The sequence below is a fragment of the Bombina bombina genome, chromosome 4, assembly GCF_027579735.1.
Source record: "Bombina bombina isolate aBomBom1 chromosome 4, aBomBom1.pri, whole genome shotgun sequence".
NCBI classification, from domain to species: Eukaryota; Metazoa; Chordata; class Amphibia; order Anura; family Bombinatoridae; genus Bombina; species Bombina bombina.
In genome coordinates, this window is record NC_069502.1 from 164,295,227 (window position 1) to 164,316,132 (window position 20,906).

The following is a 20,906-nucleotide window of genomic DNA, read 5'->3' on the forward strand; positions in this document are numbered from 1 at the left end:
ACTGTGGCGTAGATATCTCCCACACTCTGAATGTCTTATCGCTCCTAGTAAGCTCCACTGATGGTTCAAAGCTCTGAACAGACTTGACCACCGGTTGTTGCTCTGTGATGGCCACCACAGACATTAAAGCCGCTTCAGCATCTGCATCCATCGCAAATGTTAGGTTAGATAGAAGCTTGAAGGCAGCGAGAGTTCAGCAAGCTGTTACCAATGTATATGACAGAAAGCTATTCTGCATGCAAGAAAATCCAAAGGGAGTGTTTTAGCAACAAAGCATATTACTGCCTCATAGAGACTTCCACACTGGGATCCGAGGATCATGTACCGGCCCTAACAAGCAAATTAGGGCAAGGTACGCTTCAGTAGGCTGGAGATTAACTTTGTTCCCATAGAAGAGAAGCGAGGCAGACAGCAGCTACCTGTTCACTCTGCACCCCACCGGAACTCTCCACCCTGTGATGTAACTGATTGCTGATATCCCCAAGTCACATATCTACTCACATATACAAGAGGTCACATAGGAGGAGGTACAAGGAATTCCTTGTGTCTTGTGTCTATCTAATGTGGTGGTTGAGTTAATATGTTCATGCCCATGAGAAAGTAAGCAATATTCTAAACCAATGGCTGATGGAACAACATTCACATCAAAAATGGTACCCAAGGGTACATTTAAATGCTTATGTCATATTGGTGTCCTTACTTAGTATATAAAACTATTATGCCGAGGTGTCAGACTCCCTGGTTCCTAGCTGTTCCTCGCGCATCTCCTGTCCCCCCCCCTGCGGTTTGCTCCCCTCCATTGCTGTCCCTGTTGTCATCTAGCTCCCTGGCTCCATTCTTTTAACCCTTGGCTGATTCATCTGTGCAGATTCCTGGTCTGACCATGGCTTCCAATTTTTATTTGGTAAGTACATAGGGTCGCCACCCAGCTGGTATTTTACCGACATGGCATGTATTTTTTTTTTTTATAATCAAAGATTTTTATTTAGGTATTTAGCATGACAAGAAAATTACTGTAATTACATACAAAGCATCCTTGGTATGTGAAAACCTGACCATATACATCATAAAGGAAAACACAAACACAAAATACAGATATCTTCACAGGTGATACATCGTATAACATATACATGCAAAAACTAAACGTGGAGACCCAACTAAACAAATTTAATGTATATATCCAAAATACTTCTGCTGGGATATGATACCTATTTTTTATATTTTTATAAGATTAAGTACGTAATCCTCTCAAGTAAATTATTCCGCCTAATAGTATGAATTCTAACGTCCATTTATGGATAAAATTAACAGATAAATTATCATAACAGTTATATGAGAGGATAATAGAATTTAATGTAGATATAGTCATTGCTTAATAAGTGGTAAAAAAAAGACCTGTTACAGATACCCAGAAACATCCTTAAACTGTCACAAAGGAAACTCCTCTATGTTTTGTTGCTTTGTTTCACAATACCTAATGGCATATAATAATTATTTATTTATACACTAAGAGGTTCTTGGGACTGTATGAGATTAGTTTTTCAATAAATGTCTATACCTCTCTCTATGAGGTTTAATATACACCCAAGACGCTGGGGGAAAACTTTGTGTAAGGTTAATTATTAGAAAAGTGTCATAACATAGATGTTCCTATGAGCTTAAGTCAAAGCACTCTCCTCAGCAGACCTAATGATATGTAAGAATACAAATTTAATGGGCTAGCAGGAATCTGTACACATTTTTAAAGGAAAGCCTACTTGCACATATATCATTACCCCTTCTAAACAAACTATGAGCCAGAAACATAAGGTTTGCGCATAAAAGAGACAGTAGCATCCAATGTTTCTGAACATACACCCTCAGCATGCCTTGCAAAATTCGCATATAACATCAATAACAAACATGTACACTTATCCTATATCCCCCATCATGTGCCAAATGGTAACGCTGAGTATAAAATTGTACGAAAAATAAAAATAAAAAAGAAACAAAGACATGACAATATTATGTACAGTATATGGCAAAGACTAGTTGTACCCCCTCAACGTGAATGTTCAAAACCCACAACACTCTGAAAGTCCAAAGCTAATGTGGAAAGGCATGGTAGCCACTGCAGAGCGTCTAGTCCTAACCAACACCAACTCTTGTGCGGCGATTGATAGAAAGGTAGTGCCCAGCACGCAATGCTGTAAAGCTAGATCCATGGATACTCACAAAAGACATGATGGACCACAATTGCTTACGTAACAATATCTCCAGGCTGCCGCTCCCCTGTACGCTGCTGGCTAACATTTTCAGCGCTTCTGGGAGCCCGGTAGTATCCGATAGACTCCTTTCCTGCCTGGTTACAAAGCCCTCATTACCCCTGCATGGACCGGCCGCTTCCCCTCCCAGGGGAGCCGAGGGCAACGACGAGTCATCTGTGCGCTGTTTCTCAGACATGGAACTTTTCAGTGCTGGAGCTTGAAGTGCTAGGCCAAAGCAGTGCCACATCACACGTGAGATCGGTCTAGGTCGCAGGTCTGCATATTCATCGGGCCAAGTAGTCCCCGTAATATCCCGCATGTCATCTTGTGTCGTTGTGGGTGAGCCTACCAGTGCTGATGCTCTGCAAATGTCTCTCATGTCCGAAAACCTGTAGTCTATTAGCGATCCCAAGGCCTCTAGTTTAGCATGCAATGTAGTATGGAAGTCTTCCATATCATCTACTTTATGTGATGTTCTGGCTTAAGTATTAGAAGATAGCAGATTAATACTGCTCTGTTCGAGTGAATAGAGTACTCGAGGGGGGTGATGCATTCGTATGATGAATTTGTTTCCAGGTTCTATTTGTTTGAACCCAGCGGGAAATATCAAGCAATTTGAGATGACATTCAGCTCCCTTTCGTCTCCAATGTTAGCTTAATATCTTGCAGTGTAAAATGATAATTTTGAGAGGAGATATATGATATAAATTTAAATCCACTTGGGGAGCTTCATGCAATTGCTGCTGATAATGGCCGCCGTTCAGACACGCCCCGGCATGTATTTTTAAGGTTCATGTCAATGTAGAAAATATATAATAAATATTGAAAGAAAGCCCTTGTCAAAGTGAAACATCTTCTGAGTGTGATGAATACTAGTTATAAACAAATGAGCATTTAAAATCAGTCCTAGCAGCTTTAGGTTTTAAGTTATGCTGTTTAATTATTTATTCAAATTTATGTTAATGAGCATGGCCGGTATTTTCTTCCAAGAAAGGTGGCAACCCTATAAGTACAGCTCATTAAAGGGATAGAAAGGTCAGCATTGAAATGTGCATTGGTGCATTTAAATAGTTGCATATTTGCAAAAATGCTTCTAGCAAAAGTTATTTGTTTTTCAGCGGCATACACACATTTTTTGTGAGGGCTCAATACACCACTATTCAAACACCACACCTGATTCAGCAGTGGCTTATGTTATGAGGCACAAATCAAGCCTTCACAGGCACAATACACACCACCAGCTCTCTGCAAAGTAGTCTAGCAAGCTGCAGACTAGAGCTCTACTCTAGACAGGAAACATGTGACCTCCACTGACTCTAGACAGGAAACATGTGACTTCCACTTAACGCTTTTTTTTTTAAAATCAACTTTAATGTAACAAACAACCTATAGACAATCCTGAAAACGAAATATTTTGCAGCTTTCTTGTTCTTCTTAACCCTTTCGTGACAGGGTTAAAGTGTCTACATCGGAACACCTGTTCCGATGTAGACAAATTGAAACTACGCGATCGTGCATACGATCGCGAGATTTCAATTATTGGATCGCATCTGGGGGGCGTCCCTACAACCCTAGGAACGCCCTCCAGACCGCGATCAAGTCCTTGAAGCGCAGAAGGCTTCAGGACAGCCGTTTGATATGACGTTCTATTCCGTCATAACGGCTTTAAAGCCCAGTGTAAATATGACGGAATAGAACGGCATAACGGCGTTAAAAGGTTAATGTGCACTCACAGTGGTTTATGCTGATTGTCATTTATAAGGTAACCACTGTGAGTGCACAATAAGAAGAACAAGAAAGCTGTAAAATGTTTCGTTTTCATTTTCAGAATGATTGTCTATAGGTTGTTTGTTACATTAAAGTTGATTTAAAAAAAAAAAAAAAGCTTTGAGTGGTCACATGTTTCCATTGTTTTCTGTGTAGAGTGGAGCTTCACAGTCTGCAGCTAGACCCTTCTCGCTCTCTGAGCTTAAATACTAGCACAGGCCCTCACAGAATATGCATGTATACTGCTGAAAAATAGTAATACATTTTACTAGAAGCATTTTTGATAATGGAATTTTATTGCAAAAATGGTTTTGTTTTAAATTGAAATGCACTCACGCACATTTCATTTTTTACATTTCTATCCCTATAAAGAGTGAAAAACTTGAACAAACTACACACTCTCTTTAGTTTCCTAATCTGAACATTTAAAAATATATTTCTACATAAGTTTGAATATGATATAATTGTTCTGCCTATTTAAATAAAGGTTGTTGACATTTACATAATATTAGTATCACGTGACAGGTTGCGCAATGAGTGGTATTGCCACTTTAAATGCATTCAGATGTCATCATTAGTGCGTGCCAATGGAAAAGTTGTCATTTCTGATTGGCTGTTACCGTGTGACGCAATTTTCATGCGACAGCTGATTTTTTTTTTATTTTTTAAAAGTCTTGTGATTATCCACGAGTTTCGGTGCCTGGTGTTGTTTTATCATGTCCTCGCCACATTCCGAGTCTCCGTCCCACAGCTCAGCGCGCACAGAAGCAAAGGAGCCAACTGCTGTTAAGGTCAGAGCTGCTGGGCGTAACATATCCGCGGCTCAGGATATAGTGCATGGCGGAGACCAGGAGAGGGGTTTATTGAAGTTGTTGCCTACTTTGAGGGCGGCTGAATACTACTCACTGCTCTACAAGTGCAATTTGTTTTGTTAGTAGTATGTTAACTATGCGCTTAGTTGCGGGTGTTGTGCAAGATATTCCAGTAATGGAAGAGAAAAATGGGGAGGTTTTGTATTTTGTGTGCAAGAGATTAGAGGGGAGATTTATTAGAGAGAACCAGATTCACTGTGCTGAGAGAAATATGTTTTTGGCGAGGAAAAATTTGCACCCAAGGGAAATTAGGGCTGATGGACTAGAGAGAGTGTGTGAGCTGGAAGTGGCATCATGACAGTGACGGGCCAGAGAGAGTGTGAGTTGGAAGTGGCATCACAACAGTGACAGGCTAGAGAGAGTGTGAGCTGGAAGTGGCATCATGACAGTGACGGGCTAGAGAGAGTGTGAGTTGGAAGTGGCATCACAACAGTGACAGGCTAGAGAGAGTGTGAGCTGGAAGTGACATCACAACAGTGACGGGCTAGAGAGAGTGTGAGCTGGAAGTGACATCACAACAGTGACGGGCTAGAGAGAGTGTGAGCTGGAAGTGACATCACGACAGTGACGGGCTAGAGAGAGTGTGAGCTGGAAGTGACATCATGACAGTGACGGGCTAGAGAGAGTGTGAGCTGGAAGTGACATCATGACAGTGACGGGCTAGAGAGAGTGTGAGCTGGAAGTGACATCATGACAGTGACGGGCTAGAGAGAGTGTGAGCTGGAAGTGACATCATGACAGTGACGGGCTAGAGAGAGTGTGAGCTGGAAGTGACATCATGACAGTGACGGGCTAGAGAGAGTGTGAGCTGGAAGGGACATCATGACAGTGACGGGCTAGAGAGAGTGTGAGCTGGAAGTGACATCATGACAGTGACGGGCTAGAGAGAGTGTGAGCTGGAAGGGACATCATGACAGTGACGGGCTAGAGAGAGTGTGAACTGGAAGTGACATCATGACAGTGACGGGCTAGAGAGAGTGTGAGCTGGAAGTGACATCACGACAGTGACGGGCTAGAGAGAGTGTGAGCTGGAAGTGGCATCAAGACAGTGACGGGCTAGAGAGAGTGTGAGCTGGAAGTGGCATCATGACGGTGACGGGCTAGAGAGAGTGTGAGCTGGAAGTGGCATCATGACGGTGACGGGCTAGAGAGAGTGTGAGCTGGAAGGGGGTGTTATAACAGTGACGGGCCAGAGAGAGTGTGAGCTAGAAGTGGCATCACGACAGTGACAGGCTACAGAGAGTTTGAGCTGGAAGGGGATCTCATGACAGTGACAGGATAGAGAGAGTGTGAGCTGGAAGGGGGTGTCATGACAGTGACGGGCCAGAGAGTGTGTGAGCTGGAAGTGGGTTTCACGTCAGTGACGGGCTAGAGAGTGTGTGTGAGCTGGAATAGGTATTGCAACCATGACGGGCTAGAGAGAGTGTGAGCTGGTAGGGGTATCGCAACAGCGATGGGCTAGAGAGAGTGTGAGCTTCAAGGGGTTTCACGACCGTGAGGAGCTTGAGAGAGTGAACAGGAAGAGATATCACGACAGTGATGGGTTAGAGAGAGTGTGAGCTGGTAGGGGTATCGCAACAGCGATGGGCTAGAGAGAGTGTGGGCTGAAATGGGTATCGCAACGGGCCAGAGAGTGTGTGAGCTGGAAGTGGGTGTCATGTCAGTGATGGGCTAGAGAGTGTGTGTGAGCTGGAATGGGTATCGCAATCATGACGGGCTAGAGAGAGTGTGAGCTGGTAGGGGTATCGCAACAGCGATGGGCTAGAGAGATTGTGAGCTGCAAGGGGTTTCACGACGGTGAGGAGCTTGAGAGAGTGAACAGGAAGAGATATCATGACAGTGATGGGTTAGAGAGTGTGTGAGCTGGAAGGGGTATCGCAACAGTGACTGGCTAGAGAGCTTGTGAGCTGCAAGGGCTTTCACGACCGTGAGGAGCTTGAGAGTGTCAACAGGAAGGGATGTCACGACAGTGATGGGTTAGAGAGTGTGTGACCTGGATGTGTATCATGATAGTGATGGGCTAGAGAGACTCTATCAGCTTTCATTATACCTTTTCAAATGAAAGAGGTACCAGAAATGAAAGCAAAGGACTTATTTAATGGTCACACCACCAATTGCAATTAATGGGGACCATAAAGGACCAGTATACATACAATAACAGCACAGCTAAAAGAGTTATACATATATAAAAAAAATCTTCATCAATACCATTGTCATTTAAAATAAACTTTTGAAAAATAAAATATTTTACCAGAAATATTCCCTCGCCTTGTGGTGTGTGTGTAGTGAGGGTGAGATTCCCCTAGAGAAAGAAAAGGCACATACTGTAGGTCCTGTTAGCACTCCCCTGGACTAATAGTATATACGAAGCAAATGGGAATGGAACACCCATTTCCAAGTCCACGGGAGCCTATAAACAGGAGCAAGCACATTGAAGAAATATGTACATAAGAGAGTACTACTTGTGCAGCTTAGTGATGCACACTGCCCTGTATATGCATAAGTGGTGACAGCTTCTCCGTGCCCTTCAGCCTTCTATACCTCTGCTAGATCTTGTCATGTGCAGTGCTTTAGATGACACAGGTAGCGGGCAGGCTATAGTTTACAAAAGTAACTCGAAAAACAGGTCCTTTACGTAAAAAAAAAAAAAATACTTACAAGCTTTTTAAAATATCAAACAATAGATGACACACATTAAATATCATAATAAAATAATATAGCTCACCCCCAAAAATTGTACAATCTACCTTTTTAAAAGCAAGGGAATTCTGAACTTAAACTGTCGTGTGTGTGTGTCCCCCTCGTCCTGGGTGCTTTGCACACATGATTGCTGATGATAGCACCTATAACGTCACTACTGACATAACCCATGACATCATCCTACACATTGGAATTATCATTTTAAAATAATGACTACTAGTAACATCACCTATGACATCATCAACGGTATCAGTAGTGACATAACCCATGAGATCATCCTACACAGAGAAATTATATTTTCTAAATCAATTACATCACTAGTGACATCAATAGCATAAGTAGTGACATAACCAATTACATCATTCTTATTTTGTTCTATATTATACTTCATTATATTTTTCTCACCCTACCCATATCCTCATCTGCACACACAAGCACCTCCTCACTCCACCCTCTCCCTTCCTTTCCCTCACATACAGCCTTGCCTTTTGTGTTCCCCCTTCTATCAGCCACATCTACATAACAGCACCTGATAGCCCTCAATTACCCTACTATGTACCAGTAATCCTCTGTTACCCTTCCCATGCTATCTTTTTTTTTTTTTAACCTCTCCCCCTTTCCTCTTACAGAGTCCTCCTCACCCTTTCCATTAATCAGTTTCTTTCTCACCCTCTTGGTCTCATAAATATCGGTCATCTCATCCTCAAACCTCTCTGAAATACACATTCTCTTGCCCTTATTTCTCACACACACACATAGGAGTCTTGTTGTTTTTCTTTGAACAGCGTCCCTTGCTTACTTTTCCCAGCATTACCTTACTTCCTACAACATTTTCCTCCTTCCCCTTAATACAAACAGAAAGAAAAGGCTTTCTAGCAGGAACGAACAACAGCCTAATACACTTCAGGAAAGTACTCCTCTATGAAAAGCACAGTTGGGTTAAAAGAGGCTGCTCCTATGTGATAACTAGCCATAGAACAAGCTCTTTGTTCGTGGTAGAGCCCTTCTCTTTCTGTATCTCCTTCCCCCTAAGATAGAGCTTTCCTCTGACCCTCTTACACCTACCATAATAATCGCTCCTTGCCCTCTCAGCTCACAGTTAACGCATTTTCTAAAATCAATTAAGTCAATACAGACAACATAAAAAATGTCTCCTTGCATGCTTTTTTTTCCCGAAAGGAAACATTCATACATTTGTACACATTGCTGTATATGGTGGTACCATTGATTACATCATAAGTGATGTCATAAACAATATTGTACAATGTAATCTGAGATACCATAGTAATACATTTTTATACTCTAATTTCTCAGATTGAAGGATGTCGTCATGGGTTATTTTCCTACTGATGATCTAATAGGCAATGTCACTAGTAATGAAATTGATTTAGAACACTGGCTTTCAATCCTGCCCTCAGGCCTCCCTAACAGGCCACATTTTGAGAATATCTAAACTGGGGCAAAGGTGAAATAATCAGCTGATTAGTAAACATGGTTATTTTATCAGTTCTTATCCAAGGTAATCCAGGACAACTGGCCTGTTGGGGAGGCCTGAGGACAGGTTTGAAAACCAGTGATTTAGAAAATACAATTCTCTGATCTTTAGGATAATGTCATTAGTGATGCCATTGATGATTTCATAGGTGTCACTATTAATGTCATTGATGCCATCAAAAATTTCATGTGTGGTGTAATCATTGATGTCATGCAAAGCACACAGGATGGGGGCAGTTTAAAGGAACAGCTTGTTTAAAAAGATAAGTCCATTTTTCTGTGAGCTAATGGACTGAATTGTTCTCCAATTAATTCATAAGTTGTAATGAAGATGCGCTATAACTTACTTTTTATTATAGATATGAAATTGAAATACCCTGTGATCCGCTGCCCACTTCAAAAGTCAGTTGTGAGTTAGATGTGAACTGTTCTCTAATCAGTACTCTCCCCTTAAGGTACTTTTGTTGTAGCTAGAGTGCTGACAAACAAAAAGGTGTCAGATATTAAAAGCATTACTATATAAAATTATCAAACGCTGTTAACTTTACCCAAAACCTAAGATAATGCTACTATTTGAGGCTCAAATAGTGCAAATATTTAACCCTTCACTATATCCCCAATTACCTATACAAAAAAGTCACAAGAATTCTTAACCAACAACAATTATTTTGTGATTCAGACGGAGCATATCATTTTTAAAAAGTTTCCAATTTACTTCTGTTTTCAAACGTATTTCGTTCCCATGGTATTCTTTTTAAAGAGACACCTAGATAGGTGTCTGGAGCTCTGCATGGCAGGAAATAGTGCTGCCATCTAGTGTTCTTGTAAATGGATAACATTCTTGCAAAACTGCTCTCATATAGTGCCCAAGACACGCTCCTGAGCCTACCTCTTTGCTTTTCAACGAAAGATAAGAAAGATAAATTGATTATGGAAGTAAATTAGAAAGGTGTTTAAAATGTCATGCTCTATCTGAATCATGCAAGAATCATGTCCCTTTAAATTAAAATGAATTCCTTATTTACTCACTAATACAGCACTGCCCCCTTGTGGCTCCTCAGTTACCTCTCTACAACGTGAAATGAAATAGTGCCAATGTAAGAGGATAAAATCCTCTCCTCTATAAATAAAATGGCGCCTGCTTCCCTCCAAATCTTCTTTTCCTATGTGCCACAAACAAAATAGCAACCGATATTTAAAAAAATAAATCCTTCAGACTTCTTGAAATGAACAACTTTCTCCAAAATTTAAAAAATAAAATCACCACACATATCACAAGACACAGTACAGTATACACGATACACATAAGAGCATACACACACACTACGCAACATATTCACAGCATACAAACAAATAGTAGTACACAGCATAAACACCTGCACACTAATTTATTTATATATATATGGGACAACTAAATATAATAATATGAAAACAGCCAGTGACAGCTCTGCAATCTGCGCATGCGTCCCAAACAGGCTATGGATTTTTAGAAATCTGTCTGGGTTGTTTTTTTTGTCAAATATTACAAAAACTAAAATTCCTACACTTTTTTTTTTCACTCAAAGTAAGTTAAAGGGCCATAATACCCAAATGTTTAAACACTTGAAAGTGATGCAGCATAGCTGTAAAAAGCTGACTAGAAAATATCACCTGAACATCTCTATGTAAAAAAGAAAGATATTTTACCTCAAAAGTTCCTCAGTAGCCACCTCCCATTGTAAAGGATTTCTAAGCAGCATATTAGTATGTCTGTCCTAGGACAGCTGAAAGGATGAGCCTCGTGAACTCTCATATTATTTCACCAATCAGATAAAGGAAGTTTACTATGAAATCTCATGACAGTTAAGTCAAATCTCATGAGATCACAGTAAGAGTTCATGACCTCAGCACTGCTGATGCTGATTGGCTGCTGTTCATTTCTTCATTTTTTTTTTTTTTTTTACCTACAGCTGGGAGCAGCTGAGTATAACTTTTCACACAGAACTTACTCTGCTGAGCTGAGGAGATTGTGAGGTAAAATATCTTCCTTTTTTACGTAGAGATGCTCAGGTGATATTTTCCTGTCAGCTTTTTATAGTTATACTGCATCAGTTTCAAGTGATTTAGCATATGAGTATTATGTCCCTTTAAGCTTCAGACATATCTGTGCAACTGTTTTACCTAAGTATATTCACTCCAATGTTAACTCTATGGGATTTTTTTAAACTCAAACCCCTGTTTTTTCAATCTCAAATATTTCAAAAAGTACTTAATCAAATCACTTTTCTAGTTTTGTAGTGATTCTTGGTCCAGCTATAGCTGCCAAATTTCAGCCAGATATGCCAATCTAGGCCAAAGATGTGGGCATCTGAAAAATCTAATTTATAACAGAAAGCCACAACTATATGCACACTATAATAAATTATAAATAAAAAGATACAAATGATGGTGATGGCTAAAAGTTTATCTGCTCATAGATTTTGAACAAATTTGTCAAGCCCTGTCTGTTGTTGTTTCATTGAATACATCATGCTATCTAGCAAGTATTTAGTGTTTAAATGTATCTGTTAATAAAATGACTATTGGTGAGTCCACAGGAACAACACAGAGTTCTGCAGGCAAACACTGAGATTTCCATATTGCCAAATGCTTAATCTGTTTATTAAAGGGCCATGATAGTTAAAAAATAAAATGCTGTAGTCCATTAGCGCATGTAATTTTACCGTTGTCGACCCTGCTCTACTTTGTGTTTAACCACTGCAATGGAAATAAACGCACAGTAAAAGTGCTGCTTGGTACCTGCAGTGCACTGCTGCTCCTGAGTGAAAGCGGCCACTCATCCAGTCAGCAGCGCTAGTTGCACTTCTGAGTTGTGTGACAAGAGCTGCTAATTGGATAAGTGGAGGGTTTCTCTCGGGACCAGCTGTGGGTCACAATCAGCACATTTACTGTGTGTTTAACCCCATTATCGGGGTTAAACAGATGTTAAGTTGTTGTAATAAAAAAGGGCTAAGCTGTGTCTTATACTTAAAGTGACAGTATACACCAATATTCATAAAACTGCATGTAATAGACACTACTATAAAGAAGAATATGCACAGATACTAATCTAGAAATCTGGTATAAAACCTTTTAAAAACTTACTTAGAAGCTCCCAGTTTAGCACTGTTGATGGGGTTAGGCTGGCACACCCACTGAGAGGGGCTGAGAAAGCAGGAAGATCAGATACCCCCTGCATATGAAAAGACCCATTACACACACAGGATCAAGCATGAGTCTGTAGACTTGGGTCTACATCTGATACTTTGGGGCTTGCTTAGGAGTCTGAAAATCAGCACTATGTTATTAGAAAATAAACAGAACCATACAGTGCTACTAAAACACTCCCAGAGGGGCTATATAAATGGATCATCTACAAAACATTGATGCAAAGAAAACTGTAGTGTACAGTGTCCCTTTTTAATAGAAATAATTGCAATATGTATTATTCATCTATTTAAAAGGATTTTAGGTTTTTATTCCCCCCCCCCCTACATTTGTGCAGTGTCCTTTACTTCCTTTAACGGTCTTACAAGAAGGAGGGCCTCTGCAGGAAGGTTTATCTTAGCCTTCTAGGCTGGTTACTATTAAGTGAATAAAATAGATAACAGGAAGTTAGACTTGCTCATGCCTCGATTAGTTAGAATGTAACCTAGGTTTCAAAGATGTCAGCTCCCATATAATACTGGGGCAGGGGCTACACTGCAAATTTGTAAGTGCTCATTTTGCAAGAAATCAAGTAAATTGTTTGGTGTTTTTTTACACAATGTGTTTCATTTTAGGTTTACTTTGATTTAGCATATTTGTTTTTACCGCAGGAGCACTTTTTAATAACCCTTTAAACACACAGTAGAACGGGGTCGATAGTCGTAAAATTAAATTCTCTAACAGATAAAAGCTTGTCATTTTTTGACCATTAAGGCACTTTAAGTAATGAAGTCAACTGTGGCAATGCTTATTCTACATGGGAAGTTTACATTTTGTGCACAGCCATAGCAAATATCTCTTCTGAGGACTTTTAAAAAACATCACTTTGAAGTTTCCTCAAATGTCTGTTGAGGCCAAATTCTAATGCATGTTCTTGGTTTTTAGCAAGATTACAGACCAGTTTGTACTGCTTTTAGCAAGATTACAGACCAGTTTGTACTGCTTTTAGCAAGATTACAGACCAGTTTGTACGGTTTTTAGCAAGATTACAGACCAGTTTGTACGGTTTTTAGCAAGATTACAGACCAGTTTGTACGTTTTTTAGCAAGATTACAGACCAGTTTGTACTGTTTTTAGCAAGATTACAGACCAGTTTGTACGGTTTTTAGCAAGATTACAGACCAGTTTGTACGTTTTTTAGCAAGATTACAGACCAGTTTGTACTGTTTTTAGCAAGATTACAGACCAGTTTGTACTGTTTTTAGCAAGATTGCAGACCAGTTTGTACTGTTTTTAGCAAGATTGCAGACCAGTTTGTACTGTTTTTAGCAAGATTGCAGACCAGTTTGTACTGTTTTTAGCAAGATTGCAGACCAGTTTGTACGGTTTTTAGCAAGATTGCAGACCAGTTTGTACGTTTTTTAGCAAGATTGCAGACCAGTTTGTACTGTTTTTAGCAAGATTGCAGACCAGTTTGTACTGTTTTTAGCAAGATTGCAGACCAGTTTGTACGGTTTTTAGCAAGATTGCAGACCAGTTTGTACGGTTTTTAGCAAGATTGCAGACCAGTTTGTACTGTTTTTAGCAAGATTGCAGACCAGTTTGTTCTTTTTTTAGCAAGATTACAGACCAGTTTGTATGGTTTTTAGCAAGATTACAGACCAGTTTGTACTGCTTTCTTATGCCCCTTGCATTATACTAGCTGATAAATGTTTGTTGATTAATGCTACTAGGGCAAGCCATGGTAAACACATTGAATAATAATTATATATTGGCTCATATTCCAAACTAGAACTCTCCAATCTCCCCTCTCTTTTGATATATATATATATATATATATATATATATATATATATATATATATATATATATATATATATATATATATATATATATATATATATTTTTTTTTTTTTTTTTAAATAAATATAGTTTTTAACCGTAAGGGTTGAGTCTTTAAGATTTTTGTTAGAGGTTGGCAAATCTGTTAAAATTTTTAGTAGCCAGGCAATAGTGTTTGTATATAGATATATGTAGAATAACCCAAAAAGCTAGGAGCAAAAGGTAAAATTCTTGTTGCCAGTGGCTCCCTGGGTTTGTCAAGTCCTGTACTATAACACCTATATTTAACTTTTGGAATCTTTTGTTCTTAATAAACTGTTTGAATTGTAATTGGTTCTGGCCAGCAACTCTCAAATGTTGAATTTATTTTTGCTAATTTACCCATTTTCTTTTAGACGGACCAGAAGTTGAATATTCCCAAAGATGACTTTGTGATGACCATGAAAAGTATGTATTCCGAATTTGTTGTCAAATGTAACCTAGAGTAGCATTAAATATGTGCATAACATTAAAATAAGTAAACATAAATAAGTATTGAATTGTGTGGGCAGAGATGGCAGGCAAAAAAAAAAAATTCTCATGAAGTGGAAATAAGGCTTTTAAATTGTATTGATCATAGTTTTCGTTTTAGAATAGTATACAGAAGAAAAAAGGGATCATTTAAACCACCAAATGTAGGAAAATACATCACACACATATATATATTGTTAGTGTGTGTTGATGCCTAAAGTTTTTAAAGGAACAGTAAACACCAAAAATGTTATTGTTTAAAAAGATAGACTATCCTTTTATTTACCATTCCCCAGTTTACATAAGCAACACTGTTTATTAAAGGGACAGTATACTATAAAGTTGTTTTTCCCTTTACTTTTTTACCAGCTGCAGAGTATAAAATGTATGAGATTTGCTTTTTAAGGTTTATTTGTGTATATCAAATAGCTGATATTGTGTTTTGAGGCCACAACCTAATACAATGGGTTGCGCTGCTTATAGATATAATCTGATCTCATTACTTTATCACATTGTGTGCATATACTGTACCTGCTTCTTTATCTTATATCTGTCCATAAACCAATCACCAATACTTGAAGAGAACAATGAAAAACTAACATTTATCTTATCTCTTCTATACCCCACAGGGAGTGTAATTTCTTCTGCTGGCTCTGTTTACACAGCTTGGCCTTAAAGGGACACTCAAGTCAAAATTAAACTTTCATTATTCAGATAGAGCAGGCAATTTTAAACAACTTTCCAATTTACTTCCATTAAAAAAGTGCACAGTCCTTTTATATTTAAACTTTTTGAGTCACATGCTCCTACTGAGCATGTGCAAGAATTCACAAACTAAGCGTATATACATTTGTGATTGATTGGCTGATGGTTGTCACATTGTACAGGGGGATTGGAAATAGACATAACTTTTAAAATTGTCAGAAAAAAAAATCTACTATTCATTTAAAGTTCAGATTAAGTGCTATTGCATTGTCTTGTTATCTTGCATTTGTTGATTATGCAAATCGACGGTGTTGACTTTTCCTTTAAAGGGACATAATACTCATATGCTAAATCACTTGAAACTGATGCAGATATTTTACCTCACAATTTCCTCAGCTCAGCAGTGTAAGTTCTGTGTAAAAAGTTATGCTCAGCTGCATGTAAAAAAAATGAAGAAATGAACAGCAGCCAATCAGCATCAACAGTGCTGAGGTCATGAACTTTTACTGTGATCTCCTGAGATTTCATTGTAAACTTCCTTAAGCTGAATAGAGAAATACGATGAGAGTGCACGTAAGCTCTCTCCTTCCACTGTCCCGGGACAGACATACCGATTTGTTGCTTAGAAGTCCTTTACAATGGGATGTGGCTACTAAGAATCTTTTGAGGTAAAATATCTTTTATCTTTTTTACATAGAGATGTTCAGGTGATATTTTCCAGTCAGCCTTTTACAGCTATGCTGCATCACTTTCAAGTGTTTAAACATTTGGGTATTATGGCCCTTTAAGGCCAAATCCTTTCAGGATAGGTGGGGATACCACAGGCTAAATCAATTATTTTAAATGAAAATATAAGGGTAATGGAAATACATGTAAACAATTTAATACACTCCAGTAGGTAAAGTGGATCATTGGGAGCAAACTATAGGGGAGAACATTTTTGAGTAAACTGTCCCTTTTAATATACTTTTTACCTCTTTAATTACCTTGTATCTAAGCTTCTGAAGACAGCCTCCTTATCTCAGATCTTTTGACAGACTTGCATTTCAGGCAGTTAGTGCTGACTCTTAAAATAACTCCACGGGCGTGAGCACAATGTTATCTATATGGAACACATGAAGTAACACCCTCTAGCTGTGAAACTGTCAAATGCTTTCAGATAAGAGGCGGCCTTCAAGGGCTTAGAAATTAGCATATGAGCAAACGTAGGTTTAGCTTTCAAGAATACCAATAGAACAAAGCAAATTTGATGATAAAAGTAAATTGGAAAGTTGTTTAAAATTGCATGTCCTATCTGAATCATGAAAGTTTAATTTGGACTGTACTGTCCCTTTTAAGTTCTCAATCAAATGTTAAAAAAAAGCTAGAAAATTGAAAACTTAAACCACCCCCATCCTGGGTGCTCTGCATGACATCATCAATGACATAACCCATGACATATTCCTACAGAACAGAGATAATATTTTCTAAATATTGTTTTTCTGCTGGGCTAGAAACTTTTATTCCCTGACTAGTAAACTACAGTTATATTTTTCCACCTCCTGTAATAAAGAAAATATATATAATCATATTTGTAGATCAGAGTAAAATGGAAAGCTAATTTATATATGCAAGACCAGAGACAATGCAGTGCAAGTGATTATATTTTTAGGATGTTGTCACCATCAACATATTCATGTTTAATGTTATGGTTTCCTTTTTCAGGGTCTTTGAAGTTACCTAGACCACGTTTTGATGTGTCTTTGTTTTACCTTACTCGAAAATTCATGGACCTCATCAGAGTTGCCCCAGAGGGTATTTTGGATCTAAATGATGTTGCTAAGTTACTGGGGGTACGAAAGAGGAGAGTTTATGACATTACTAATGTACTTGATGGAATCAATCTGGTTCAGAAGAAATCAAAAAACCTTGTGCAGTGGATGTAAGTGTCCTCTTAAAATCTATTAAAGCAAGCTTTATTTAGTCACATTTTTAGGTTATGTAAAAACTGCATCATTATGTTTTGTGGCTCTACCATTCACTGGCTGCTATGGACAATTTCCACAATAAAAGTTGGTTTTATTCAGTATAGGAACATTCTTTTTTTTTTTCAAAAGAACAAATATGTTTTGAAACGTTCCATTTTAGATAGAGCAAATGAGTAGTATAATTTTTTTCTGACAATTTTAAAAGTTATGTTTTTTTCCACTCCCACTGTACCATGTGACAGCCATCAGCCAATCACAAATGTATACACATACCATGTGACAGCCATCAGCCATTCACAAATGCATACACACTTATTCTTGCACATGCTCAGTAGGAACTGGTGACTCAAAAAGTTTAAATATAAAAAGACTGTGCACATTTTGTTAATGGAAGTAAATTAGAAAGTTGTTCAAAATGGCATGCTCTATCTAAATAATGAAAGTTTAATTTTGATTGAGTGTCCCTTTAAGGTGTACACTATGGGGACACTTGAGTATCACACCTATATTGTTGAACATCCCATTCTAAAATCATGGGCATTAATATGGAGTTGCCCCCCCTCCATTTGCAGCTGCACTTTTCTGGAAAGTTTTTCCACAATATTTTGGAGTGTGTCTTTGGGAATTAGTGCCCATTCAGCTAAAAAAGTATTTGTGAGTCCATGCACTGATGTTGGTTGAGAAGGTCTGGCTTGCAATCACTGTTCCAATTCATTCCAAAGGTGTTCATGGGTTTGAGGTCAGGGCATTGTGCAGGCCAATCGAGTTCCTTCACATTAAACTTGTTTAAACATGTCTTCATGGTCCCCTTTTTGTGCACAAGGGCATAGCCATACTGGAACAAAAGAAGGGTATTTCTCCAACTGTTGCCACAAAGTTGGAAGCATCTAATTATCTCAAATGTCTTTGTATCTTGTAGCATTAGGAGGACCCTTCACTGGAACTAAGGGCCTAGCTCAAACCCTGAAAACAACCCCAGACCGATATTCCTCCTCCAACAAACTTTACAGAAGACACTATACATTCCAGTAGGTAACATTCTGCTGGCATCCGCCACACACCAATTGTTCTATCACACAGTCCATGAAAGTACAGCAATACACTGGGATATGAGGTGCTCGTGATGACCAGAGACTCTGTCTCCATACATGCAATCCAAGAAAGTTAAGTCCACGGCACCTATTGAATTATATACCTTTTTATTATGAACAGATTAAAACAATACAACATTTCATGGCAATTCCCTTAATCATGCATTAGTGGTAAACACATTACAAGCCATTATTTAAAGGGATAATAAACACCAAATTTGTTATTGTTTAAAAAGATAGATAATCCCTTTATTTACCATTTCCCAGTTTTGCATAACAAAGACTGTTATAGAAATATCAATTTTACCTCTGTGATTACCTTGTAACTAAGCCTCTGCTGACTGCCTCCTTTCCTCAGATCTTTTGACAGACTTGCATTGCAGGCAATTAGTGCTGACTCTTAAATAACTTCACATGCATGAGCTCAGTGTTATCTATATGAAACACATGAACTAACGCCATCTAGCTGTGAAAAACTGTCAAATGCAGAGGCGGCCTTCAAGATCTTAGAAATTAGCATATGAGCCTACCTAGGTTTAGCTTTCAACTAAGAATAACAAGAGAACAAAGCAAATTTGATGATAAAAGTAAATTTGAAAGTTGTTTAAAAAGACTCTCTATCTGAATCATGAATGTTTAATTTGGACTTTACTATCTCCACACACACGCTGCTTTTTCTCTCCACACACACTGACTGAGGTATTTCATCCCCATCTAGTGGACATTAATAAAATTACAAGTCAATAATATTAACAAACTATCGGCTAGATTATGAGTTGTGCGTTAGGGTAAAAAAGTAGTAAGAAGTGAATACAGCGCCAACAAGAGGCCAAGGGATAAATAAACTCACAGAGAGATAAAAGAAGATTATTTAATGAACCATGTTAAAAAGCATCCGTAATAAAAGACTATATGTAAAAAGCACATATAAATAAAATTACAAATACAGGAATATCTTACAGAAGCTGCTCAAAAGGCCAAAGCTGATAATTACAATAAAAACAGAGGTAATAACAGGTGATCAGTGTGAGTGGTACACCAGAATAATAGTGTATACTAATAAAACAAAATTAGCCTAAGTACAACTATAACAAGTGCATCAAGCAAAAAACTAATAAACAATAATACAAACAATAGTGTTCAAAATTAGTGTTTCAAAAATAGTGTTCCAAAAAATAGAAAAATGCACTGCAGTGCAAAAAAAGGGGGGTAGCAAAATAATTGTAAAGATACAATCAAATAGTGAGTGAGTGCAAATGGATATAAAAATGCTAGCTACTTAATCCAGTGAGGTTAAGATATAATTAAATAAAATACACAATATGCAATAACATAAAAAATAAAATACACAATATGCAATAACATAAAAAATAAAATATAATCCAAAAAAGTGTTCAAAAAGTTGATCAACAAATGTTAGTGAAGAACAAAAATAAGTCAATCAAAACTAAAAAATGGAAAAAATGGGTGATGAAAAGCAAGGTGAAAGTGAGGAAATTGATTCCTTCCAATGTTAGTTACTTTAACAGATCCAAATTCCTGAGTGTGGTAGCTGAAGTAGCTGATTGGATCCTAGCACCTGTCAGCTGCTCCTATGGTGTCCTAAAAAGTGTCCCTGTAAAAAAAGAAATTCACAACGTAGTGTATCCAATATGAGAATGAAGTAAAGATTAAAGTAATGCTTACCAATATGTCAATGCGTTTCTGCCCTCAAAAAAGGGCCTTTCTCAAGACTAGCAGAAACGCGTTGACATATTGGTAAGCATTACTTTAATCTTTACTTCATTCTCATATTGGATACACTACGTTGTGAATTTCTTTTTTTACAGGGACACTTTTTAGGATACCATAGGAGCAGCTGACAGGTGCTAGGATCCAATCAGCTACTTCAGCTACCACACTCAGGAATTTGGATCTGTTAAAGTAACTAACATTGGAAGGAATCAATTTCCTCACTTTCACCTTGCTTTTCATCACCCATTTTTTCCATTTTTTAGTTTTGATTGACTTATTTTTGTTCTTCACTAACATTTGTTGATCAACTTTTTGAACACTTTTTTGGATTATATTTTATTTTTTATGTTATTGCATATTGTGTATTTTATTTTTTATGTTATTGCATATTGTGTATTTTATTTAATTATATCTTAACCTCATTGGATTAAGTAGCTAGCATTTTTATATCCATTTGCACTCACTCACTATTTGATCGTATCTATACAATTATTTTGCTACCCCCCTTTTTTTTTTTTTTTTTTGCAGTGCATTTTTCTATTTTTTGGAACACTATTTTTGAAACACTAATTTTGAACACTATTGTTTGTATTATTGTTTATTAGTTTTTTGCTTGATGCACTTGTTATAGTTGTACTTAGGCTAATTTTGTTTTATTAGTATACACTATTATTCTGGTGTACCACTCACACTGATCACCTGTTATAACCTCTGTTTTTATTGTAATTATCAGCTTTGGCCTTTTGAGCCGCTTCTGTAAGATATTCCTGTATTTATAATTTTATTTATATGTGCTTTTTACATTTTTTATAT

General features: G+C 37.8%; 1 protein-coding gene across 1 annotated transcript in view; it reads left to right on the plus strand.

The window, feature by feature from the left end:
* Window positions 1-4,665: 4,665 nt before the first annotated feature.
* The window catches only part of E2F6 (E2F transcription factor 6), an 82,625-nt gene continuing 66,384 nt past the window's right edge, over window positions 4,666-20,906 (plus strand). Inside the window, exons 1-3 of the mRNA XM_053709675.1 lie at window positions 4,666-4,804; window positions 14,482-14,533; window positions 17,006-17,222. Coding sequence (XP_053565650.1) covers window positions 4,730-4,804; window positions 14,482-14,533; window positions 17,006-17,222 — 344 coding nt within the window. The 5' untranslated portion in view covers window positions 4,666-4,729. The remainder of the gene's footprint in view (window positions 4,805-14,481; window positions 14,534-17,005; window positions 17,223-20,906) is intronic.